The sequence below is a fragment of the Bufo gargarizans genome, chromosome 5 (assembly GCF_014858855.1).
Source record: "Bufo gargarizans isolate SCDJY-AF-19 chromosome 5, ASM1485885v1, whole genome shotgun sequence".
In the NCBI taxonomy this organism is placed as follows: Eukaryota; Metazoa; Chordata; class Amphibia; order Anura; family Bufonidae; genus Bufo; species Bufo gargarizans.
Window position 1 is genome coordinate 105,058,009 of NC_058084.1, and position 26,747 is coordinate 105,084,755.

The 26,747-nt window shown below is 40.8% G+C and overlaps 1 protein-coding gene across 1 annotated transcript in view; it reads right to left on the bottom strand.

The window, feature by feature from the left end:
• The window catches only part of LOC122937785 (serine/threonine-protein kinase Sgk3), a 132,357-nt gene that overhangs the window by 43,731 nt on the left and 61,879 nt on the right, over positions 1–26,747 (bottom strand). Inside the window, exons 5-7 of the mRNA XM_044292823.1 lie at positions 26,029–26,104; positions 13,018–13,105; positions 9,541–9,590 (exon numbers count right to left, since the gene is read on the bottom strand). Of these exons, the coding sequence (XP_044148758.1) occupies positions 9,541–9,590; positions 13,018–13,105; positions 26,029–26,104 (214 nt within the window). The remainder of the gene's footprint in view (positions 1–9,540; positions 9,591–13,017; positions 13,106–26,028; positions 26,105–26,747) is intronic.

Consider the following 26,747-nt stretch of genomic DNA (forward strand, 5'->3'; position numbering starts at 1 on the left):
TTTTACCTTCTGGTTTCAACTCATTAGGTTTTCAATTTGATGGTTATTTTTATTTTGATAAATGCCTCCCGATTGGGTTTTTCTTTGTCTTGCTATTACTTTCTCTTCGTTTATTTAATGGGTATCAAATATGATATGCAGAGTGGAGGCATCCTTCACAATCTTGATTATTTTTTGTTTATTGTTTTTTTCGGATTTTAAATTGTGTTCAGAGTTGTTAAAATAGGTTTGGACCATGTGATTGGAGCATGTGATCTGACGTCACCACAGGTCCTTTAGCCGGTAGTTCATCAGTAAAGAAGAGACCGGGAACTACGCGATCAAGAGGAGAAGGTGAGTTAATTATTATTATTTTTTTAACCCTCAATTGATCACCTACTAAGCATTCTGTATTCAGAATGCTATTATTTTCCCTTATAACCACGTTATAAGGGAAAAGAATACAGTGAATAGACTGTCTCCTAGCAACCATGCGTGAAAATCGCACCGCATCTGCACTTGCTTGCGGATGCTTGTGATTTTCACTCAGCCCCATTCACTTCTATGGGGCCTGCGTGGCATGATAAACGCAGAATATAGAGCATGCTGCGATTTTCACGCAACGCATAAGTGATGTGTGAAAATCACAGCTCATGTGCACAGCCCGATAGAAATGAATGGGTCCAGATTCAGTGCGGGTGCAATGCGTTCACCTCCCGCATTGCACCTGCGCGGAAATCTCGCCCGTGTGAGCTCAGCCTTAAGCATTGTTAGAAATGAATTCAGTTCGTAGTGGCCCACCTCTTAGTCCATAGAGATTTTCTCCTCTTAATAGGGCAATGGGATCCACATAGGGTTAATTTATATGTTAGGCCAGATTTAATGCTGTCTTAATTCAATTTTGTTTTCCAGGTAGTTCTTTTATGGTTTGGATTGTGGGCCACTCCTTTATTTTCTGGGCTCAGAAGCGAGCTGAGAAGAGACGTTATTCTGAGAACCTATCTTTTAGTACTGACTACCTTCATATATGTTTTGGTACAGGGTTAAATTGGAAAAGTTTATTAATTGAAATTCGGAAATTATTGAGTAAATGGCCAGTGTCTAATCTTTTGGTCATTCATCTTGGTGGTAATGATTTGGGAAAATGAAAACTTGCGAATTATCATGGGTCATGAAAAAGGATTTAGCGCTCCTTCCGTGTATGCTCCTGCATACTAGTTAGTTTTTTTCTGAAATAGTACCTAGTCTGTCATGGGTTGGGAAAGATTGTATGTTTTCGGAAAAAAATTAATAGAGCAATGGAACATTTTCTCCCTTTTAGTAGGTGGGTGTAGTTATAGACATGTTGATCTGGAAGGCTTTCTTGTTGGGCTTTACAGATCAGACAATGTACATCTCTCTGAAGTGGGATTAGACATTTTTAATTTAGGATTACAGAACGTGGTTGAAAGATGGCTGCGGTGCTTTTGGGGGGGGGGGGCCACGTCTTATTAGGCGTGGCTTGTGGGGCTGTATCGCTCAGCTAATGCTGAGTGGATCTTGGTTCATATGGATGGTTTATGATTGGTCTATTTATTGATATGGTTTAATGGTTTGAATTATTTAATTGATTCATTTGATTTATTGAATACTATGTTTTTATGGTTACCCATAATAAAGGACTGCGGACATTTTATTCTGTAAAGTCATTGTCTGCAAGTTTTATTTATTTACAGTTAAGCTTGCGGTTTTAATTGGTGTCATTTGCCTCCATGTTCGGGCCCCCCAGAGCACATAGCTTGGGGGACACATGGGGGCAATGACACCTTAAAGTATGTGAATGGTATTTGTTCCCCCCTTTTTCTGCCCCCCCCCTTTTTGTCTGTCTTATTTTACAGGTATTACCTGAGGCGATTTGAAGATACAGTTTGGTCCGGTTTGTGCTGGGTCTTGTGGCCGGCAGAAGAAGAAAAACAGCGGGTCAGGCTGAACATCTGATTGGTTGCTATCTGTTGCTGGGGGAGATTTCCAGGTTTCTGATTTGTTTGTGCTCCCATGGCGGGAAGCCTCGCTCCTTTATATTGACAGGTTCGCCACTACTTCGGGCCCAGTTGTAGTAGATTTCATTGGCGCCCATCCTCCCTCCCCCCCTTCTCTCCAGGAAGGTTAGAGACGCTTCTACGTCCTAGAGGTGTTAGGCTTCCTGTTTATTTAATATCTGTGTCCTCCTTTGGTTTCTAGTGACTACTGCAGGTGCTGGATTCTGTGTTATTTTCTGAAATTACACCTGCCTGTATGTTGTGCACTCATAGGGAGAAAGGCAATCTTTCTCTGTTCCATTTGCTTTTTTCTTATGTTTATTCCTCAGAAGGATCTCTGGGCACAGTGAGGTTTACACTGTAGGTATTCCTTCTATAGTTGGAGGTTATCAGTCAGATCTCTCACTTGTGGTGTTAGCCGTTAAGTCTCTAGTAAAATAAAGCAGAATAAACGGTTATTTTGGGCTGAATGTACCTGTGATTCGTCAAATCGCAGGGGATGCACAGCTTAGGGACTGGCAAGTACCAGTTTTGGAGTCTAACTGTGAAACCCTAGTTCTAAAAAAAAAAAATATATATATATATAAAAAAATCCATGCTTTACTCTGCTCTATTGTAGATGTCTCAGGGTTCTGAAGACAGAAGCTCCTCCGCAGGGAAGTCTGCTGGGAAACGCAAACACATGTTCTGCAGATCATGTAACATCCCCCTTCCGGAAGGCAGTAAGTTCTATTTCGACTCAGACTGCAGAGCGAACGACTTTCCTGTGGAGGATCAGCCCTTATCCAATAAGGATGTATTTTTGTGGATGAAGGACTTTGTCCATGATGCATTTAAACAATTCAAACAATCACCAGCTAAAGATAATGAAGCCAAAAGTTCTCAGATGGAATTAAGGCCAGGTGCCATTTCTAAAAGAATATATTCATCCCCCAAGGAATCTGAAATAACAAGGTCATAGACGAGATTGACGAGAGAGACTTCTGAATCGGAAGATAGTGATCAGAAACTGAATCTCTCTCCAGCGCAGAAAATGTCAAGGTTATTTTAATTCTTGGAGCCCAAGGCCATATTACAGGCTGAGATAATGGGGGACGACGGTAACCCTAAAAAATCCAAAGCCTTTAAGGTAGACCCTATGGTGAAGAGGCTTATGGTCAATGAGTGGAAGACGCCAGATAAGGCACCAATATTTAATAAGAAGTTTTAAAAACCATGTGTATGACTGAGCAAGAAGAGGAAAAACTGTGGGGAGAACCCCCTAAAGTAGATGTTGCCATATCAAGATTATTTAGATGCACTTTGGTCCGTAGTGAGGATGGGTCTAATTTTGCGGATCCGATGGATAAAAGGTTGGATAATGCTTTGCGCAGAAATTACCTCTCAGCCTCAGGCCAGGCGAAGGCAGCTCTATCCTCTTACAGTTTCTAAAAACCTCCGTGCATGGCTTCTCCAGATGGAGGAAGACATAGATAGAGGTGTACCAAGAGATTATATATTATTATCTTTTAAGAAGGTTGTTCTGGCTTCGGATATCCTCTGTGATGTCTCAATGCAGCAGGCCAGATTTGCAGCCCGGTCCATGGCGATAGCTACGGCGGGTAGAAGTTCTTTATAGATAAAACCTTAGGGGGCAGATGTCCACTCAAAGAATACACTCTGTGCAATGGGATTTCGTCTGAATAGGCTCTTCTGACCAGAGCTGGACTCACTCATGGAGAATCTGTCACATAAAAAAGGAAGTCCCTTCCTTATGCTGCTAAAAAGAAGTGGAATTCTTCCTTTTGTTCATCCAATAGAGGTGCAGAGTGCAGAAGATCAGAGAGAGGAGAGACAACTGTGGCAAGAGGCGGTTTTTCCAGAGGATCCTCCACACTGTGGAGAAGAGGCCGTGGTAGAGGGGTCCCTTCCTCCAAACGAAAATTGGACTTATGATGCCAGAGGTATGCCTGTGGGGGGAGGTTAAGCCATTTTTATGCAGAGTGGGAAGATATGGGTCCTAGAGACCGTAAAAAAAATGGCTATTGTATAGAGCTGTATTCCCAGCCCCCAGACAGATATGTCATAACTCACAGGCTACTGGATCACAAACAGGGCAATATAGAACAAGCCATAAGGGAGTTCATTCAGATAAATGTACTAGAGCCCGTCCCAGAAGGAGAGATCTTTCAGGTCGTATATTCAAGGGTATTCCTAGTCCCAAAACCTTAGGTGAGGTGGAGGACTATTGTGGATCTGAGGTATCTAAACAGGTTCATAAAAAAAAAAAAGGTTCCGTATGGAAACGGTTCAGTCCGTTCTAAATCTGCTGGAACCAGGAGATTACCTCGTTACAATAGATTTAAAAAGATGCTTATCTACACATTCTCATTCATAAAAAGCATCCGAAGTTCCTGTGCATAGCAATTTATCTGGGGAAACAGCTATATCATCTACATTTCACAGCACTCCCATTCAAGATTTCATCAGCCCCATTCACATTCACAAATGTAGTGGCAGCGATGGTTGCAGGCCTCAGAAAATTTGGGATAACTAATACCGTGTTTGCACGACTGGCTGGTGAAGGGGACGAGAGCAAAGATGCTCAATGCGCATCTCCAGTTATTCTTCAACAGAATTCAGGCTTTAGGCTGGATAGTTAACAGACAGAAATCCAGTATTATCCCATCACAGAAGCAGTTCCTGGGATTCATTTTTGGACACCAAAGAGATGACTGTCTCCCTTCCGGCAAAGAGGATGAACTTTCTGTGCCAGAATGTACAGCTTCTGAGGCAGGTCGGACCTGTTTCCCTTAGTCAGATGATGAAGACACTTGGTCTTATGACGCTGCCAGCCAGGCAATTCCGTGGGCGAATTGGCACACAAAATGCTTACAATGGGAAATTCTGCAGAAGTGGGATCGAGACCTCAATTCTCTAGATTGTATGACAGTAGTCTCCAAGGAGACAAAAGACTCCCTGAGGTGGTGGATGGCTCTAAACAATGGCAGGAAGTTTACTGTTCCCAGATGGACCGAGGTCACTACCGATGCTTCGGCTACAGGATGGGGTGCCCACATGAGGGGCCAGAGGGCGAAAGGAACCTCGACCCCAATGGAAAGGTTATCCTCAAATCTCAGAGAGATGAGAGCAGTATACAATGCACAATTCCATCTCTTGGTCCAGGGACAAGCCATAAGAGTAAAATCAGAAAACATGACCACCGTTGCGTATTTAAATTGCCAGGGGGGTACCAGATCCTTATCCCTCTTCAAAAAGGTGGAGAGGATCTTTGTATGGGCGAAGGCCAATATTCAACAGCTGTCAGCTGTGCACATCAGAGGAAGGCTGTTTCAGACAGTCTAAGCCGTGACTTGCCCCGCCCCGGGGAATAGTTATTGGACCTGGCGATATTTCTTCTAACTCACCAGGTGGTGGGGTCGACCCCCAGGTAGGTTTGATGACTACCCGAGCCAATGCAAAAGTGCCTCTGGCCTGCTCCCTGTTCACGGAAGACAACCCTTGGGCCCTATATGCTCTTTCAGTCCCTTGGGACTTCAGGCTGGCCTACATATTTCCGCCCATTACTATGATCCCAAAGGTCTTACAGAAGATCAAACGGGACCAGGTCTTGACGATCCTAATATGTCCATACTGGTCCAAAAGGGCATGGTTTACCGCGCTAATGCTGATGAGCAGGAACACCTTCTGGAGGCTCCCACAGATTCCACACCTGGTAACTCAGGATGGCAGATGTTGTACAGATCTACTCCAACTGCAACTGACGGCCAGGATGTTGACTGCCCCTTTTTAACAGGACAGGGCTTATCAGATGCTGTAATAAGAACCCTATTACAATCCAGAGCACACACAACAAATAGAGTCAAGAAGGTGTTCGATCTTTGGTGTGGAAGGAATGGAGTATCTTACCATTCTCCTACAATTCAGGATATCCTGAACTTCCTGCAGCAGGGATTTGACAAAGGTCTAAAGCCGGGTACGATTAAGTTACATATATTAGCCTTATGGGCTTCGTTAGGCAAACAATTATCCAGGGAGCCACTAATACAAAGATTCGTTAAAGCAGTTTGAAGAATCAGACCTCAGGTCATCGACCCGATTCCGAAGTGGGACCTTTGTGTGGTTCTGGATCAACTATAAAATGTTTCTTTTGAACCATTGCAGGAGTCAGATTTAAAGTTTGTGTCCATGAAAGTCTGTTGCTTAGTAGCAATCACTTCAGCCAGACGGGTGAGATACAGGCCCTAGCATGTGCCGAACCTTACTTCATTTTTCTTCAAGACAACGTCTTACTAAGGACTTTGTCATCTTTTCAGTTTAAGGTTCCATCTTTTGTTAATCTAAAATCAGCAAATTGAGTTAGCAATTTTTTTCCCGGATCCGTCTTCAGAGGAAGAAAGTAGACTTCACTCACTGGACATGGGCAGAGCCTTAAAGATATACGTGTCCAAAGAACGAACGCGTTCAGGAAGACAGACCACCTGTTTGTTTCTCATTCAGGAAAAACAAAAGTGGAAAAGATGACAAAAGCCTCCTTGTCCAAATGGATAAGGGAGGCTACCACTTTTGTTATGAGCGGAAGGGTCTTGAGGTACCCAAGCCTATAAAAGCTCATTCAACTTGTGCAATGGCTACATCGTGGGAAAAAAATTCGGTCCCAATAGAGCAGATCTGTGAAACAGCGCCATGGAGCTCTTCCAACACGTTTGTGAAGCACTACAGACTGGATATGCAGCAAAAGGGACTGCTTTTGGCAGAGCGGTAGTAGAGTCCGTGGTATAATGAGAGCCCTCCCCTTAGGATTAATTGCTAAATCCCCCATGAGTGCTGCTGATTCGGACTAAAGGAAAGACAATTTACGGTCTGAAAAATTACACTTTTCTTCAAGCAATCGGGAGGGTTGTGGGGGTGGAGGAGATGACTGGCAGATCATGTCCTCAAGGTGCCAGCCACAGTTTGACTAAAACGTTTAGCTACAGGGCTAGGTCAGAAAACAGATTTTTTTGGGACGATAAAGGGGTTGTCTCACTTCAGCAAATATAATTTATTATGTGGAGAAAGTTAATACAAGGTACTTACTAATGTATTGTTATTATCCATATTGCTTCCTTTGCTGGCTGCATTAATTTTTCCATCATGTTATACACTGCTTGTTTCCATGTTTACGACCACCTTGCAATCTATCAGTGGTGGTCGAGCTTGCACATTATAGGAAAAAGCACCAGCCTATGTCCTCTCCAATTGTTTTGACTAAGAGAGGCCAGTGCTTTTTCCTATAGTGTGCAAGCACGACCACCATTGATGCATTGCAGGGTGGTTGTAACCATGGAAACAAGCGGTGTATAATGTGATGGAAAAATGAATCCAGTCAGTAAAGGAAGCAATATGGATAATAACAATACATTAGTAAGTGGCTTGTATTAACTTTCTCTACATGATAAATGCCACTTGCTGAAGTGAGACAACCCCTTTAAAGGGCTTCTGTCACCCCACTAAAGTGATTTTTTTTTTTGGGGCTAGTGAAATTAGTTATATTGCGATATATGACAATATAATTGTGTTACTTACTTTGATCCAGCAGTTTCTGCAAAAAACGAAGTTTTATAATATGTAAATTCGGTCTCTACCAGCAAGTAGGGCGGCTACTTGCTGGTAGCTGCTGCAGAAATCCGCCCCCTCGTCGTGTTGATTGACAGGGTCAGCCGGGATCTCCTCCTCCGGCCAGCCCTGTCGGCATTTCAAAAATCGCGCGCCTGTGTCGATTCGGCGCAGGCGCTCTGAGATGAGGAGGCTCGTCTCCTCAGAACTCCCTCAGTGCGCCTGCGCCGATGACATCATCGAAATAGAAGACGTCATCGGTGCAGGCGCACTGAGGGAGTGCTGAGGAGACGAGCCTCCTCATCTCAGAGCGCCTGCGCCGAATCCACACAGGCGCGCGATTTTTGAAATGCCGACAGGGCTGCCGGAGGAGGAAATCCCGGCTGGCCCTGTCAATCAACACGACGAAGGGGCAGATTTCTGCAGCAGCTACCAGCAAGTAGCCGCCCTACTTGCTGGTAGAGACCGAATTTACATATTATAAAACTTCGTTTTTTGCAGAAACTGCTGGATCAAAGTAAGTAACACAATTATATTGTCATATATCGCAATATAACTAATTTCACTAGCCCAAAAAAAAAAATCACTTTAGTGGGGTGACAGAAGACTTTTAAAGCCTCACTTCAGCTACATAATACTAGATTATATTATTAAAGAAGTTTTCCAGAAGTAAAATATTGATGAGCTCTCTTTAGGATAGGTAACTGCAGGCACACCTGCCGATCAGTTCTTTGAAGAGGCTATGGTGCTCTAGTAAGCGCTGCAGCTTCTTCCTATGCCACAGACATCACATTACCTGCATTTCCAGTGTACAACCGCTATACAATCTAGAGCACAGCAGCCTCTTCAAGTAGCTGATCGGCGATGGTGCCAGGAGTCGGACCTGCTTCGATCTGATATTGAGGATAACCTATCCTGAAGATAGGTCATCAATATTGTCCCAGAAATTTTTTTATTTTTAATCTAGCATCCTCAATTAGAAGCTATTGATGCAGTGAGTTTCAGCACCAGATGCTGGTGAAAAATCAGGTGGGCCAAACGGAGTCCTCGAAGCACTGCTTTCGTAATGCTCCTTTTCTCTGCACATTCCCCCTCCCCTATATTGACAGGACTGTGTCACAGCATGATGATATATATACTACCTACATCCTGGCAAGTATAGCATTACTTACATCAGGCCATTTTGCCATACACATATTTTGGGTTAAATGAGGGAGAAAAAATGAACTTAAGAAAAAAAAAATTTTTTATTTTTTTATTATTTGATCCTGAGACACTATGGAAGGCAAAATGTTCACCTCTAGGCTATACCCCTACAATGCTGAGAATAGTGATTTTCTGTACTTGAAGCTAATTCATATTACTGGTTTCTTAACAGGCATACATTGCCTTCCATATAGAGGGTCTCAGAATCAAATCCCAAAAGAAACAAGTACATTTTTTCTTCAGTTCATTTCCTCTCATTTAACCAATAATAAAAGTTGATAGAAATGTAAATTGAATGTGTATGGCAAAATGGTTTTGATGAAAACAATGCTGTAGTTGCTAGGATGTAAGTAGTGTATATGATATCATGCCATAACAACCTCATCAAGCAAGGAGAAGGGGAGGGTGCATAGCACAGGGGCATTATAAAAGCAGCACCCCAAGGACTCTGGAGTCTGCCCCCTCGATGTTCAAACTTGCTAATTTACATATGAATAAAAACACAGATATCGCTGCAGCTGTTTAACATCCAGACAAAAGAAAGGTATTGTTTTAATCAGCATGATCAACCCTACCAGGTTAATCATGCTGACAGAGGCTCTTTAAGCACTGGACTCTCAATAATTTCTAGGCTATTTGATGTGGATAAAAGGATTTCTAATGTATATATTTTTTTTACTTTTAGTTTAGACAAAATAGTAAGCAAACATTTGGGTTATATTTACAGATCTAGACATACTGAGGATTTCCAGATGGTCCCAGGTTGACATTTTGTACGGGTGAGCCATTCTATAAGAGAAAAGATGGAAGATGTTATGCTCTTCTTAAAAGGGAGCCTGTCACCATCAAAATGCAACATAAAGCTACAGGCAGCATGTTATGGAGCAGAAGGAGCTGAGCGGATCGATATATAGTTTTGTGGGAAAACATTCAGTAAAACTTGTAATTTATACATTTAATTTCCTGCTTATTCTGGGCTTTGAAGTCAGGGAGGCGGTCCTATCAGTGATTGACAGTTATCTCTTTATACACAGTCATAGAGAGAGCTGTCATCACTGATAGGACCATTTTCTCCACTTCAAAGCCCAGAATGAGCAGGAATTTAAATGTATACATTACAAGTTTTACTGAATCATTTCCCATAAAACCATATATCAATCTGCTCAGCTCCTCCTGCTCTATAACATGCTGCCTGCAGCTCAAACACCACATTCAACATTACAGGTTCCCTTTAACATAAACACATGCTTTGAGTTAATTTTAAGCGTGTCTAAACTTTTGAATATACTTTATTAAAACCTATTCTAAAATGTCACAAAAGAAATATGTGTAATATACTTTTTTTTCCCCGTTTTCCGTTGTGGAATAGGCACCTTTAGCATTTTTGAATCCGTACACTAATACACCGCTAACACGTCAGCGCTTTACTGGTGTACAGATTCCACTGTGGGGAGGCAGGGAGTGATGTACAGACAGGAGCACACATCACCGCTCCTGCCTGTGCCTGCTTAGCTCTTGGCCTGGCCTACCACATCACCAAAGGACCCCCCACTGATCAGTAGAATGAAAGGTCACTCTGCATCTCTTTCATTGATTACAGAAGCACATTCTACTCATCATAGTGGACTCCTAGAGACATCAATATTTAAATCCAGAAAAACTAATTCATCCCTAACTTAAAGTTAATGAACAAGTAGTCGGTTTTTTTTTTTTATCTCACCATGAGCAAATAGGCAACAATAGGGAAACGGTTTATTTCTCCTCAAAGCTAAACTGCTAAGTGACACCCGTCCCTCTACATTTAAATATGTACATATTATGGTACAGTACATTCCAAATTTTTTCACATTACACCCACAAACCTAAAATGTATTTTAGTGGGATTTTATGTGATAGACCAATACAAAGTATCAAATATGTGTGAAGTGAAAAGAAAATGATACATGGTTTTCAAAATTTTTAATAAATAAAAATCTGCAAAGTGTGACATTCCTTTGTATTCAACCACTCTGAGCCAATACTTTGTAGGACCACCTTTCGCTGCAATTACAGCTGCAAGTCTTGGGGTATGTCTCTACCAGCTTTGAACATCTAGAGGTTGAAATTTGTGCCCATTCTTCTATGCATAATAGTTCAAGCTCAGTCAGATTGGATGGAGAACATCTGTTAACAGCAATTTTTAAGTTTTGCCACAGATTCTAAATGGGATTTACTGTAGGTCTGGACTTTGAATTGGCCATTCTAACACATGAATATGCTTTGATCTAAACCATTCCATTTGTAGCTCTGGCTGTGTTTTCTTCTAGGACTGCACTGTATTTAGTTTCATCCATCTTCCCGTCAACTCTGACCACCTTCCCTGTGCCTGCTGAAGAAAAGCATCCTCACAGCATGATACTGCCACCACCATATTTTACAGTGTGGATGGTGTGTTCAGGGTGATGGGCAATGTTAGTTTTCCGCCACAGATAGTGTTTTGCATTTAGGCCAAAAAGTTCAACTTTAGTCTCATCTGACCAGGGTACCTGTATCCACTTTGCCGTGTCCCCTACATGGCTTGTGGCAAACTGGACTTCTTAAAGCTTGCTTTCAAAAATGGCTTTCTTCCTGCCACTCTTTCATAAAGGCCAGATTTGTGGAGTACAAGACTAATAGTTGTCCTGCGGACAGTTTCTCCCACCTGAGCTGTGTGTGACCATGGCTGCTTCTCTTATTAGTGCTCTCCTTGCCTGGGCTGTCAGTTTAGGTGGACAGCCATGTCTTGGTAGGTTTGTAATTGTGCCATATGCCTTCCATTTTTGGATGATGGATTGAACAGTGCTCCGTGAGATGTTCAATGCTTGGGAAATTATTTTATAACCTAACCCTGCTTTACACTTCTCTACAACTTTATCCCTGACCTGTCTGTGTGTTCCTTGGTTTTCATGATTCTTTTTGATCACTGATGTTCTCTAACAAATCTATGCTGCCTTCACAGCTGTAGTTATACTGAGAATAAATTATACACAGGTGGACTCTAGGGGACTTCTTAAGGCAATTGGTCACGCTGGATTTTATTTAGGGGTATCATGGTTCAGGGGGCTAAATGCAGCCATTGAAGCCACACTTTTCAGATTTTTATTTATTCAAAATTTTGAAAACCATGTATCGTTTTCTTTTCACTTCACATGCTTTGCTGCTTTGTGTTGGTCTATCAGATAAAATACATTAAAGTTTGTGGGTGTAACATGAAAGTTCAAGGGGTATGAATACTTCTTCAAGACCCAGTAGCTACCGAGTAATGTTGCAGGACTTTACTTTAATATGCTATAATGAAAAAACTTCCGATACTGGACGACCTATCCAAAGAATAGGTAATTAATATCAGATTGATGGGGGTCTAATACCTGGCACACCACCGATAAGCTCTTAGCGGGAGCCGCAGATTCAATAACTAAACAGTGTACAGAGGCAGGATACAACAGCTCCGTATATTGTGTAGTGGCTGTTCTCAGGTACTGCAGCGGATGATCCTATTCAAGTAAATACTGGCAAGCATCTTGCAGTAAATACATGTCTGATTAACCTATAACAAATCTGATATTTGGAAACCTAAGCCACTTGTCACAATGTAATGACTTGCCCTCCATAGGCATGCCAGTGAATCACAGCACAGCGGTGACATCATTGTAGCAGCAGAATGATTGTTGCAATCTTCCCTATGGATGACACACCATTACACTGCATGGATTAAGTGTATTCATGAATTCCTTACAACCACGTGCAAAAACTAGATTTTTCATTCAGCTCCATTTATGTTCATTTTATGTTTCGATAAATACAGGTGAAACTCGAAAAATTTGAATATCGTGCAAAGTTCCTTTATTTCAGTAATGCAACTTAAAAAGGTGAAACTAACATATGAGAGACTCATTACATGCAAAGTGAGATATTTCAAGCCTTTATTTGTTATAATTTGGATGATTATGGCTTACAGCTTATGAACCCCCAAAGTCACAATTTTGAGGTCCCCTTTGCTCAGGGGGTATGGATTAATTAGCTGACTAGAGTGTGACACTTTGAGCCTAGAATAATTAACCTTTTCACATAATTCTAATTTTAAACTGCACTAACACAATTCCTTTTAATTTGCATTACTGAAATAAATAGACTTTTACACAATATTCAAATTTTTCAAGTTTCACCTGTAATTCAGGAACAAGACAATTATGCTTACCTTCTGATCTGCCCTTTCATCCTCATCTTCTGATGGATCTGACTGATGTCTGGCACAGTCCAATTTTAAAAAGGCTTGGACATCAGGGCTATAAAAACAAGTCAACATTAGGAATTGTGACTGAAGTCTTATCACATACACAAAACTAATGTGCCCAACTTGTGAACTGTGTGCAAACTCATGCCTCCAACAGGTCCAGTTTTGGAAAGGCGGTTCTTTTTTGTGTATGTATTCTGGTCATGGGGTAGAGGATCCTTTTGTGTGCCTTAGGCCTCTTTCACATGGGCAATACACGGGTGCTGTTCCGTGGGCATTCCGCATCACGGATGCGGACCCATTCACTTGAATGGGTCTGCAAATCCGGAGATGCAGAATGGAAGCACTATGGAGTGCTTCCGTGGGGTTTCATCCCGTACTCCCGTTCCGCAAAAAGATAGAACATGTCCTATCTTTTTGCGGAATGGCTGGATCACTTGAATGGGTCAGTGATCCGATGCGGCTGCCCCACAGACTGTGCTCGTGCATTGCGGCCCGCAGCACGACCACGGAGCGCACATGCCCGTGTGAAAGAGGCCTTAGAGTCCAGAGCCAAGCTGCGATATTCAAGTAGACGGTCCTATCAGTGAATGACAGCTACCTCTGTATACACAGTCATAGAGGGAAGGCTGTCATCACTGATAGGAGCATCTCCTCGACTTTAAACCCAGAATGAGCAGGACTTTAAAAATATAAACGACAGGTTATACTAAAAATATCCTCACAAAACTATATGAATCTGCACAGCGGCTCTTGCTCTATAAGTTTGTGCCTGTAGCTTACATTGTATTTTCATGGTGAAATATACGGTATATATTTTTTTAATTCTTCAAAACAATTAATCTACTGATTCAAGTATTTACCACAGTTAACCTTGAGTGTGACATGCTGGACACTGAAGATGTTAGGAGGTAGGCTGACAGCAAAAATATGAGCACTCATTCATGGAGCTGGTTTTATACAGTCAGGAATACATACATGTATATAGGAGGCAGGCAGCTATAAGCATACATTATTTAATGAAAATACAGTAAAAGAAAAAAACCTGTAAAGATCACTTTGAGAAGACGATCCCTATCTAGACCACAAACTTCTGTGATGGATTTTTAATTCCCCTATATTTTGTCTATATTGACCTTCTAAGGACCACCTGTCTTAAAGACCAATTTTCACTGCAACATTGGGCGGTCCTCTTAAAGAGGTTTTACAACTCAGCTTTTTCTACAGCACTATACACTTTGTAAAAGTTTTGCCGCAAAGGTTATGAGGCCATCACAGGTATAAGATGACTCACTATGGCATATTTGCTTAAAGGGAACCTGTCACTGGGATTTTGTGTATAGAGCTGAGGACATGGGTTGCTAGATGACCGCTAGCACATCCGCAATACCCGGTCCCCATAGCTCTGTGTGCTTTTATTGTGTAAAAAAAACCCGATTTGATACATATGCAAATTAACCCGAGATGTGTCCTGTACGTGAGATGAGTCAGGGATAGGACTCATCTCGGGTTAATTTGCATATGTATCAATTTTTTTTTACACAATAAAAGCACACAGAGCTATGGGGACTGGGTATTGCGGATGTTCTAGCGGCCATCTAGCAACCCGTGTCCTCAGCTCTATACACAAAATCCCAGTGACAGGTTCCCTTTAAAGGTTTTTCTTTCAGGCCCCTGATATTGATTACCTATCCTCATAAAAAAGTTCATCAATATCCAGTTGGTGGGGGTCCAAAACTCTACACCCCCGCAGATCAGCTGTTCCCTGTGGCCTTCTGCTCCTAGAAACTTTATATGGAGCCTGAAGCATAGCTCCGTGCTAGTTCCATCACTGAAACCTGCTGGGAACAGCTGACCAGTGGCAGTGCAGGGTGTTGGATCCTGAGTATAGGTTATCAGGAGCCTAGTAACTAGTTGTACTAGTTAGTAATCCTTACAAAAGTCTACTAGAACATGTGCACACAAGACATTTTGTCGGGAATTTATCATAGACCAGCATTTTACGCTCCCTGGCGAGAAAGGCATAGAAATGCAACTTTCGCCTAGGCGCAATGTCATTTAAAAAGTTTGCAGCTTTTTTAAACCAGAAAATTGGTGTGGGAATAAAGATAAATTCCCCCCTAGGAGATCACATTTTCATCGCTATTAACATTAAATAATGTAGTATACTCTATCCCCAGACTGTCCACAGAGAAGACATATGCATATCTACTCCATTTCTCTAGGCATGTTCTCTGCAAATGAATAATGTAGCTATTCGTTTTCAGAATAAGTTACTTGGGTAAACTTTGTTAGTCCTGGAAAATACTGTCTCCATGAATATTGTATGGGTTTATATTGTATGTTCTATGCAAGTAAGGCTACATGCACACGTTCAGGATTCATGTGGGGAGAATCCGCACTGAAATCCGCAGGTGTTCGCAGGCAAATCTGTGCGGTCAATCTGCATTAATTGGTGCGGATTTGCGTGCGGATTTTCCGCATGCGGATTTCACTAAGTGAATGAAGAAAATCCGGTCAGGAAAAAAAAAATTTATTGACATGTTGCGGATTTTAAAATCCGCACCGCAGGTCAAAATCCGCGCAGAAAAAAATCTGCATCGTGTGCATTGAGAATTTCAAATTCTCATAGAATACAATGTACATGACCTACTGTGCGGATTTTCCGCACGCAAATCCACACGCAATCCTGATGTGCATGAGACCTATGAAGTCTAGCCACATAATGCATATAAAAGACATTAGATCTGGACCTTGTCGCTTGTATTCAGTGTGTAAGTTTTTCTATGTCCTCTCAAGAGTATAAAAAAAAAACAACCAATACATAGCAATAAAACACATAACTCCACATTTAATAATGTCAGTGCACACTGTTATAAACTTGTAAAAACTTGACACAATGTTTTGCAAACTGGCACATTTTTGGATGTGGCCCAACATGTGACATTCAGCACCCAAATTGTGTCACAATTTTGGCTTAAAATTCTGTTTCAAGGTAAGCCAACCAATAGTTGGTATAGAGTTAGAGTTGCCCATCTCCGTACCACATTTATTATTTATCCTGAGCCCCTGCAATAGACTTGGTGCCGGTCTAACTTTCCGCCATCTACAGGATTAGTAAATGTGGCTACTGAAAAAAAAAAAAAAAAAAAAAATGTTCTAAATCCTAAAATATACTATTAAATATACAATATTTCATGGAAGCAAAAATCCAGCCCATTCACTGCCATGGTTCAAGCACACATCTCAAGACAAAACCTAGCCATTTCCTAAGAAAGCACATAAGATAAGGAGAAAAGCATACTCACTGTAACCTGCTTTCCCTGTCCATTTCAGATCACATACTAATAATTTTCGAGAATGGGAACATAAAGAATCCCTGTTTCAGAGTAAACTCAAAGTGTCCTGCAAACGGATCAGTTTAGTAGGACAATCAGAAAAAATATACCTTCTTCTACTACTCCACATTTTATGTTCTGACATCCTCCAACCTTCAGACAGGTGGTAAGGAGGGTCAAAATAAGGTTGGTTTACAAACCTAAAAAGTAGTAGGACTTCCTAAACAGGTTTCTAGGAAAACAAGGCCACCTTGATGCAAGAAGGCTGCTGACACATATAAAGGACACTGGAAAACTCCATAAGCCCTTGTCTGAGTGTATATTTATTTGGTGAACATATAAAGGATTATGTGCCGATCTCTAAGACATGCTTATTTTCAAAAACACTCCCTTTAAGAGAGTGTGTGATCTGCTAACAGAACAGTGGGGGCAAATGAAGATTGGTAAGAAGGCTTGTATTTATCATCATCTCTATATTAAAGGGATTGATTTAGCATACCAATGGCATCTCTATACATATTAGTAATACACTGACAGTTAAAGAGGTTTCCCACCAAGGTATCATGAAACACTGATCAGTGGGGGACCAGTGGAGGACACGCTAGTTAGAAGACCACGCGTGAAATAAATGGGTTTACTGAAACTGCCACATTCTCACGATCCGTAATAACCTCCACTAAGGGCGCTTTCAGACGAGCGAGTTGCACACGCCAGACTCGGAGTGCGAGTATGCAGCAACTCCCGTCCTCAACTCCTAGCACGCTTACAGTTCTGGAATGTACTGGATAACACTGGCAGAATTATGTCACTGTAATCCAATTTGATAAAGATAAAAAAAATTGCATTCCAAATATGATGCTGCACATGTTCATCACAACTTGTCACCAGCTAAAAAACTTGCATTATCCCAATTACAAAAAGGAGTCCTCTGTCGCTATAAAAATGTCAGATAAAGGAGGTGCTGTGGTTGTGATGGACACTGTGCAATATAGGCAGCAAATCAGGAGTATGTTGAACCAGACACTCATTTATTAAATGACAAGTGACCCCACTAAAAACCTATTGAAACAAAAAACAATCTTGTTATCTGAAGGTCTAGCTTTGGGGGTCATAAGCAAAGTGACTTTTTACTCATTAATTAACTTATTTACACCTATTGTCTACGAGCTCCCGAAGGTTCACAAGGGTTAGACCATTTACTACAACCCCTAGTATGCAGAGAACCAGGCTTTTTAAAGGACACAAAAGAAGTATCGCGCAATATGGAACATAGAATCCGGCACTGTAATACTGGTGGCTTAGCTGTGATGTAACAGCTTTGTATACGGCATTACCACATAGGTTTATAATGGAAGCTCTGGAATTTCATTTGAGAGCTTATAGTGAATACTCATTGGATCTCATAAACTTTATTTTAGAAATTAGTTTTTCTAATTAAAAAATATTTTTCAGTTTGACAAAAAGTTTTTTCTACAAAAAACTGGTGTCCCTATGGGTGCAAAACACTCTACTTCCCTGGCCAATTTGGCCATGGCTTACTGGGAGACATTGTATATTTATAATGAAAATAATCCTATTTTGGATAATATTAGGTGGTACAGCAGATACATAGATGACCTGCTCTTTATTTGGCAGGGAGAGGTGTCTGCCGTACCTCCTTTTATATCCTATTCAAATAATAATAAATACAATTCTTTCATATACCCATACTGTAAATGGATATGAAATGACATTTTTAGACTTAAAATTACAGGGTACCATTCACGGACAGTTATTATTGAGAAGGTATCACGTCTCTATGATGAGATAAATCACGGAATAAAATAGAGACGCTAAAAACTACAACTTTAATTGGTATGCACTAAAAGAAAGAAAAAAGAGGAGGAAAGGAAATCAAAACCCCTTAAGAAGACCCCTATCAGTGGCAGAATTAACGTGAACTGTGCTCAGTGGACTTTAATGGATAGGTCTTGAGCGTCAGCAGTGGACTACATATGATAAATATAAGTCACTACCCACCTGTTACTGCCATAGGGAGGGGGGGAGGTCGTATTGAACTGGTTATCGGTTTTATACACTGAGCCCAGGGTGTACCATACATGTGGAACACCCCACACAGGGTCCCAGTGATTAGAAGATCGACAACCAGGTATAAAAGAAATTTCACTGTAGCCAGAGCCAATACAAACCCCTATGTGTCAGGGGAAGAAAAGAGGAAAGGTGTGTAGGTAAGTGCATTCACCTGAGGCTGGACTGGCGCAGTGAAAAAAAGAAAAGTGAAAATAATTGGTTTAAAAAACAATCAGTGGGAGATTGTCTGTCTGTCTGCTGGTGCTGGCCGTGAAGCGGTATATCAAATCAAATACACTCTTTAATTTACAAAAATAAACCAATACTTTATTAAGATGAAAAATTACACCACATATTATCAGAAGGATTTAGAGTTTCTTACAGGAAAGCTCAAACAATTGGGCCAAAAAAAATAAAAAATAAAAATCGCCCCTAGCGATTTAAAAACAAATTATTCCAAATGTATCACATGGCTATCCAATTTAGGATTTTATCCCTGTGGGAATCATCCCCGCAAAACCTGCTCTTACGTTCACTTAACCAAAGAATTCCTGCACACCCAAAAAGAAATAAAATACAAAATAAAAAGCTACATAAATTGCAACATCATATATATGATCATGCGCACACTACACAATTTAGCTTCCATAGGCAGTACAACCAGAAAACTGAAGGTGCGTTTTCTTGAGCATCTGAATGATATCATCAACAAAAATAAAAATCGTAACATCTCTGGCGCATCTTAACACTTTTTGGAACAACATAATAGTAAGGTTGCGTCCCTCAGTTTAATTGGTATAGAAAAAGTAAAATGATACAAGCGAGGGGGCAGCTTCAAAAATTATTGGGGAGAGAAGCTTTCTGGATTTTTACCTTAAAGGGAACCTGTCACCAGGATTTGGTGTATAGAGCTGAGGACATGGGTTGCTAGATGGCCGCTAGGACATCCACAATACCCAGTCCCCATAACTCTGTGTGCTTTTATTGTGTAAAAAAAACCTATTTGATACATATGCAAATTAACCTGAGATGAGTCCTGTCCCTGACTCATCTCACATACAGGACTCATCTCAGGTTAATTTGCATATGTATCAAATCGGTTTTTTTACGCAATAAAAGCACACAGAGCTATGGGGACTGGGTATTGCGGATGTGCTAGCGGCCATCTAGCAGTCCATGTCCTCAGCTCTATTCACAAAATCCAGGTGACAGGTTTCCTTTAAACACAGCTCACCCTTATGGAACGAATTATCATCCAGATATTTTATTACATTATTAATATACAATTGTTTTTCATTGCTACATTATTGTACATCGTGTCATTATATGATTTACTCTTTTTTAGTGCAAGTCAGTCTTCAGCCACAGGCATGGACATCAAGACTATATATTATCTACATTTTACCCTACACCTGCACTGCGGGCTTTCCTTAACATTTTTTTTTATTGATTTCATTCCCCCCCCCCCTTTTTTTTTTTTTGCCTAAAAAGCAGTTACATGCCTGTATCTGAATACTTATACGATGAATCCATGAAGAAAACCTGTTTTATGGTGGAAACATGTTAATTTTATGTAGGAAGATTACTTGTTTATTTCTTTATTTAATTATTTTTTTATATAAAGAATCATTGATTTTACTCGCTGGATCCATTTGGACTTTTTTGCTGCATGCTATTTAGGCTACTTTCACACTAGCGTATTCAATTCCACTATTGAGATCAGTCATAGGATCTCAATAGCGGAGGAAAACGCTTCGGTTTTGTCCCCTTTCATTGTCAATAGGGACAAAACTGAACTGAACGAAACGGAATGCCCCAGAATGCATTCCGTTCCATTTTGTTGTTTCCCCCATCGCGGACAGAATAACGCTGCAAGCAGATTTTTTCTGTCCACGATGTGGTGCGGAGCAAGACAGATCTGACACACAATGTAAGTCAATGGGGACAGATCAATTTTCTCGGACACAATAGAAAACGGATTATTCCCAATTGACTTTCAATGGTGTTCATGACGGATCCGCAAAAAACGCTAGTGTGAAAATAGAGGTCTACTCCTGGATAATAAACCAAAATCGTCCTACAATCAGTACCTCAAAATTAAAAAGAGTTTGCAAGTTCAGTTTTAATTAATGAAGGTGTGACAGCACAAAATCCATTTCACCTGTGCATATAATGCAACGTTGTATATGTACTCTGAAAACACCATGGAATGACGAAACACTTTGTTCTTTATTGTCAAATCACATGGTAAATAAAAACCTTTAAGCGTAAGCAGTTTCAGGAATCCCTAGGGCTATTTACAGGAATGGAAAACTTTTGAAACCACAGTGCAATCATGTGAAACAGAGGAAAATCAATTGGCAGTCTTTTGTTTGGAGTGATTTACGTACCTTTTGAGCAGTTACTGAAAACTGCACAATAATAATGACCAGCAATCCAAACATTTTAAAGTAGACTTGTAATACTGTAAGGGCCTATGCACACGACCATATATCTGGTGCATATCCAATCTGCATTTTTTGCAGATCCCAAACGGACCCGTTAATTTCTATGGGGCTGCAAACAATTTAAGTGAAGTTGATCAAGACTTCTGCGTATTTAAAAACATTTTAAAATAGGAATCCAAAGTGGGCTTTGGTACTGGCTGGTACCGCGGTACCAAGGCCCACTTCAGATTCCCATTTTAAAATGTTTTTAAATATGCAGATAGGAATACAGTAGTAATTCACCGAAGTCCCACGCAACTTCGGCCGAGACAAATTTTTCCCCACACGGAGCCAATACATTTTAATGCTGTACAGAAACCGCATTAACAACAAAGTATTTGATTCGCTCGCCTACTGTCCACATTTGTGTGGCTGTTCCACAAATTATAGCACATGTCCTATTCTTGTCCATTTTGTGGACACGAATAGGCATTTTTACAACAGGGCCCGTGAAAAGTACGGGATGCACGTGGCCGGTATCCATATTTTGGGGATCCATAGTTTGTGGACTGAAAATGGGCAACAGCCATGTGCATGAGCCCTAATAATTATATCTGAATGCCCTTTTACATGGGTCGAGGATCAGGCCAGTTATCGGGAACGAGCATTCCTACAAACACTTGTTCCCAATAACTTAGGCTACTTTCACAGTGGAGTTTTGGCTTTCCGTTTGCGGGATCCGTTCAGGGCTCTCACAAGCGGTCCAAAACGGATCAGTTTTGCCCTAATGCATTCTGAATGGAAAAGGATCCGCTCAGAATGCATCAGTTTGCCTCTGGTCCATCTCCATTCTGCTTTGGAGGCGGACACCAAAATGCTGATGAGCTTCTGTTCCAGTTGTGAAGTTTTTTGGACCCGACTAAAAATTTATCTTGGCAGATGGTCATTATCTAAAAAGAATTAGCTTTTTAGAACATGTAGGGTAGTTGACTTTGAAACACCTTATTCATGAGATAGGTTGCAATGTTTTACAGAACAATTGCCAAATTAAAGGCTATGGGCACCTTTGGGGGCAATTTTTATTATTATTGTTATTGCAGCCTACTCATCAGTTTTTCAGTTTCAGTGCATTTGCAGACTAGCAGACTCTCTGCTTCACACTGAATCCATCAGAGAACTGCTATGTCAGCTGGATCTGTAGCCCTGACCTCCTAACTCCTGACAGCTTGTAAGCACTCATTTATGCTAAATTCTTATCAAATTGATAAGAATTTAGCTCTAATAAGTGTTTATAAATTGTTAGGAAAATACAGATAAGGACTACAGATCCAGGCGACAGAGCAGTTCTCTGATGGATTCAGTGTGAAGCAGAGAGTCTGCTAGTCTGCAAATGTACTGAAACTTAAAATGGTAGAATAAAAACTAGAAAATGGTTGATAAACACCAATTCAAAAAATAATTTTAGCTGAATTGAGTAGAATGCAATAATAAAAAAATGCTCCTAAAAAGGTGTCCGTGCTGTAGATTTTAAACAATGAAATGTTGTAACAACAGAGTATGGCCTTAGATATAATTAAAGTTTTTTTTTTGGGGACTTTAATATTTACACACGTGAACAAAATTGTTGGTACCCTTCCGTTAAAGTAATAAAAACCCATAATGATCACTGAAATAACTTGAAACGGACAAAATGAATAATTGAAAATTTACTGTAAAATCAGCTAATGAAAATCTGACATTGCTTTTGAATTGTGGTTCAGCAGAATATTTTTTAAAAACAAACTAATGAAACTGGTCTGGACAAAAACTGGACATTTTAAACTAAGGTGTGTCTTGTAATTAGCATCAGAGGTGTCTTCAAAATAGTAATCAGTCAGTCTGACTATTTGAAGGGTCAAAAGTAGTCACTGTGCTGTTTACTATTCTGGCATGTACCACACTGAACATGGTCCAAAGAAGGGTAAGGAGAGAATTGTCTCAGGAGATTAGAAAGAAAATTATAGACAAACATGTTAAAAGGTACAGGCTATAAGGCCATCTCCAAACAACTTGACGTTGCTGTTACGGAAGATGCACATATTATTCAGAAGTTTAAGGTCAACAGGACTGTAGCCAACCTCCTAGGATGTGGCTGCAAGAGGAAAATTGATGACAAATTGAAGAGGTGGATAATAAGTGTCCAGAACAAAGATTAGAGGTGAACTTCAAGGTCAAGGTACATCGGTGTTAGATTGCACCATCTGTCACTGTCTTAGCTAAATAGGACTTCAAGGAAGACGACTGAGGAGGAAAGCACTGTTGAAAGCAAATCATAGCAAAAGCGAGATTGGAATTTGTCAAAATGCATATTAACAAGCCACAAAGCTTCTGGAAGAATGTCTTTGGAGGAGACAAAACTGGAGCTTTATGACAAGTCACATGAGCTCTATGTTCACAGATGCAAAACTGAAGCATACAAAGAAAAGAACATTGGGGGATCATTTATCAAACTGGTGTAAAGTTGAACACCAGTTTGATAAATGACCCCCATAGTACATACTGTGAAATATAGAGGAGGGTCAGTTATGTTTTGGGGCTGCTTTGCTGTATCTGGCACAGGGTGTCTTGAATCTGTGCAAGGTACAAAGAAATATCAAGACTATCAAGGCATTTTGGAGTGAAATGTGCTGCCCAGAGTCAGAAAGCTTAGTCTCAGTCACAGGTCATGGGTCCTCCAACAGTATAAGGACCCAAAACACACAGCTAAAAAAACATCAAGAATGGCTAAGAGCAAAGCACTGGACAACTCTGAAGTGGAATTCGCTGAGCCCTGATCTAAATTCTATTGAATATCTGTAGAAGGAGATGAAACATGCAGTCTGCAGAAGGCACCCTTCAAACCTGAGACAGCTGAAGCCGTTTGCCAAAATACCTGTGGAGAGGTGCAGAATTCTCATTGAGCGTTACAGAAATAACTTGATTGCAGTGATTGCCTCAAAAGGATGTGCAACACAATATTGAGTTAAGGGTACCAACATTTTTGTCCAGGCCAGTTTCATTAGTTTGTTTTATAAATTATTCTGTTGAACCATAAGTTGATTTTCAGTAAATTTTTATTATTACTTTCGTCAGTTTTTCTTTCTTTAACGGAAAGGTATCAAAATTTTTGTCCACGTGTATAGCCCATCCTTGGATCCGATCCGTGGGGCTCCGATCAGCTGTTTGAAAGATCTGCTGTGCACCAGAACCAGGCACCAGCGAACAGCGTACATCGTCTAGTGGCCATGTCTGGTTACTGCAGCTGCTCCCATCCACTTGAAACAAGCCATGTTTACAAACTTTGGTAAGTAGTAGGACCTCCTAAACAGGTTTCTAGGAAAACAAGCCCACCTTGACTCAGTAAGGCTGCTTTCACACTGTCTTTTGCAGAGCACAATTGCTGTATATACTGGAAAAGCACAGCAGCTCATGAAAACAGCTGATTTGACCCGCCAATCTGATCCTAAGGGTGCTGGCACACAGGGCAGCTCTGACATGCATTCTGGATGCAGTTTTCAATTTAGCCAGTTTAGCAGCCTCGTTAAACCCCAGTGTTCTTCATAGTGGGAATGATTTATTTAATTTCAGCTAGCTACAATAAAAAACGGTGTCCTGAATGCACGTCAGAACTGCACTGTGTGCCAGCACCCCAAGACCCCTTTCACATGAGCGAGTTTTCCGCACAGATGCAATGTGTGACGTGAATGCACTGAATCTGGACCTATTCATCTCAATGGGTCTGTGTACATGAGCGTTTTTTTCACGCATCAGTTCTGCGCTGCGTGAAAATCGCAGCATGTTCTATATTCTGCGTTTTTCACGTAGCCCTGCCCCCATAGAAGTGAACAGGGCTTCAGTGAAAAACGCATTGCATATGGAAGCAAGTGCAAATGCGATGCGTTTTTCACTGATGGTTGCTAAGAGATATTGTTTGTAAACCTTCAGTTTTTTTTATCACGCACGTGAAAAACGCATCAAAACGCATTTCACCCACGTGGAAAAAAAACTGAACAACTGAACGCAAATCACAGACAAAACTGACTGAACTTGTTTGCAAAATGGCGTGACTGTCCCTGAACGCATCCGGAGCCAATCCGTCACGCTTGTATGAAAGAGGCCTAAGGGGTGTATTACACCAACAGAATATCTGACAGATTTTCTGACCAATCATTGGTCAGATGGCCATTTACACACACAGATCTTTTGTTATACACACCAACTATTGGTCTAATTGGACAGAAATTGGTCAGATAATCTGTTGATGTAACAGCCCTAAAGATGGGTCATAAATATTAACATCTCAGAAAACTCCTTCAATAACAGTAACTCAGCTACACTGTCTAAAGTGGGTCAGAAGTAGTCTAAACATCACCTCTTGGCTGAAAAAGCTCTGGAATTAGTATTAATAGTAATAATAATTATAACAACTACTAGGTATAATAGACGACTGCCACTTGTATGCTAAAGTCGATGAGCACGTATAGGGTTTCTCCCACAGTTTTGATGAATCCTCATGTACAAAATATCAACAATTTAGCTGTATTTTTACATTGTCTATCATGCTACCTATATACGGAACAACACTTTCACATTGCCAGCACTATAATTCTAGCCTATAATCTGCAATATCATAAAAATTAAAACATTCCTGCAATATCATCACTGTGAAGACATAAAAAAAAGGTTCTTCAGGCTGCAGATATTAATGACCTATCCTCTAGATTTGTCATCAATAGCAGATTGGTGGAGTTCCAAAACGTGCCCTGCCCCCCCCCCCCCCTTCCCCGCCTGATAAGCTGTTTCGGGCTGCTGTGACAGCGGAAGCTGTATAATGTACAGAACTAGAGGCAGACATCTCCATACACGGTGTAGTGGCCGCACTAAGGTACTGCAGCTCAGCTCCCACTCAAGTGAATGGGCGCTGAGCTTCAATATGCCAGTGCTGGAAACTATACAGTGTATAGAACCTTCTGCTTCTGCTCTGTACACCGGAAACAGCTGATCGGTGGGATGCCAGGTTTTGGACTCCTATCTGATATTGATGACAAATCTGGAGGATAGGTCATCAATACATGTTGCCTGAAGTACTTCTTTAAAGTGTGCTTATAATAACAGGTGCTTACTGGCTGCATAGTTCTGCATATCGGAGTAAACTCTGGATAAATTCATTGAGCCCTGCTCTTCTCTGCTGGATAAAATCTGGAATGAAAAAAAATAATAAAAAAAGCTATGACTGGTAGCACATACATATCACTGTATTTGATTCTATTTTTATGATTCTCCATTGACATGTGTGTATGTAACATAAGAAGAAACATCAACCAGACAATTTTACTGAAATAAAATGCTAATGCACATAGGCATCTCTTTCTGCAGAGGAGGTCTGTCACAGATTGCTTTTAGAGGACTTTCCTTCTCCTGTGCCAACCACTGACCAAAGGAGAACTACCGTACGTGATAGTAATGCTTTAAAGGGTTTGTGTCACTTCAGCAAATGGCAAATTTTGTGTAGAGAAACCAGGGAACGTAAAATGGCCCTGCAAAAAAATACTCAAAGTGGCCCCGTTTTGTAGTTGGGTCCAAATTAATAGAAGGGGGGGCCAACAATACAATATTGTGGCACATTATACAACCCCAACACAGCCAAATACCACGGTCCATCACAAAATACTGCCAGAAGCACAAAATACATCCCCAAAAACTTCCACTGACCAGCTGTGAGGAGGGCCTAAGTGGCCCCCCGGGAAAAGCAGTGTATAATGTGATGGAAAAATGAATCAAGCCAGCAAAGGAATTAATATGGACAATCTCAATACAATAGAAAGTGCCTTGTATTAACTTT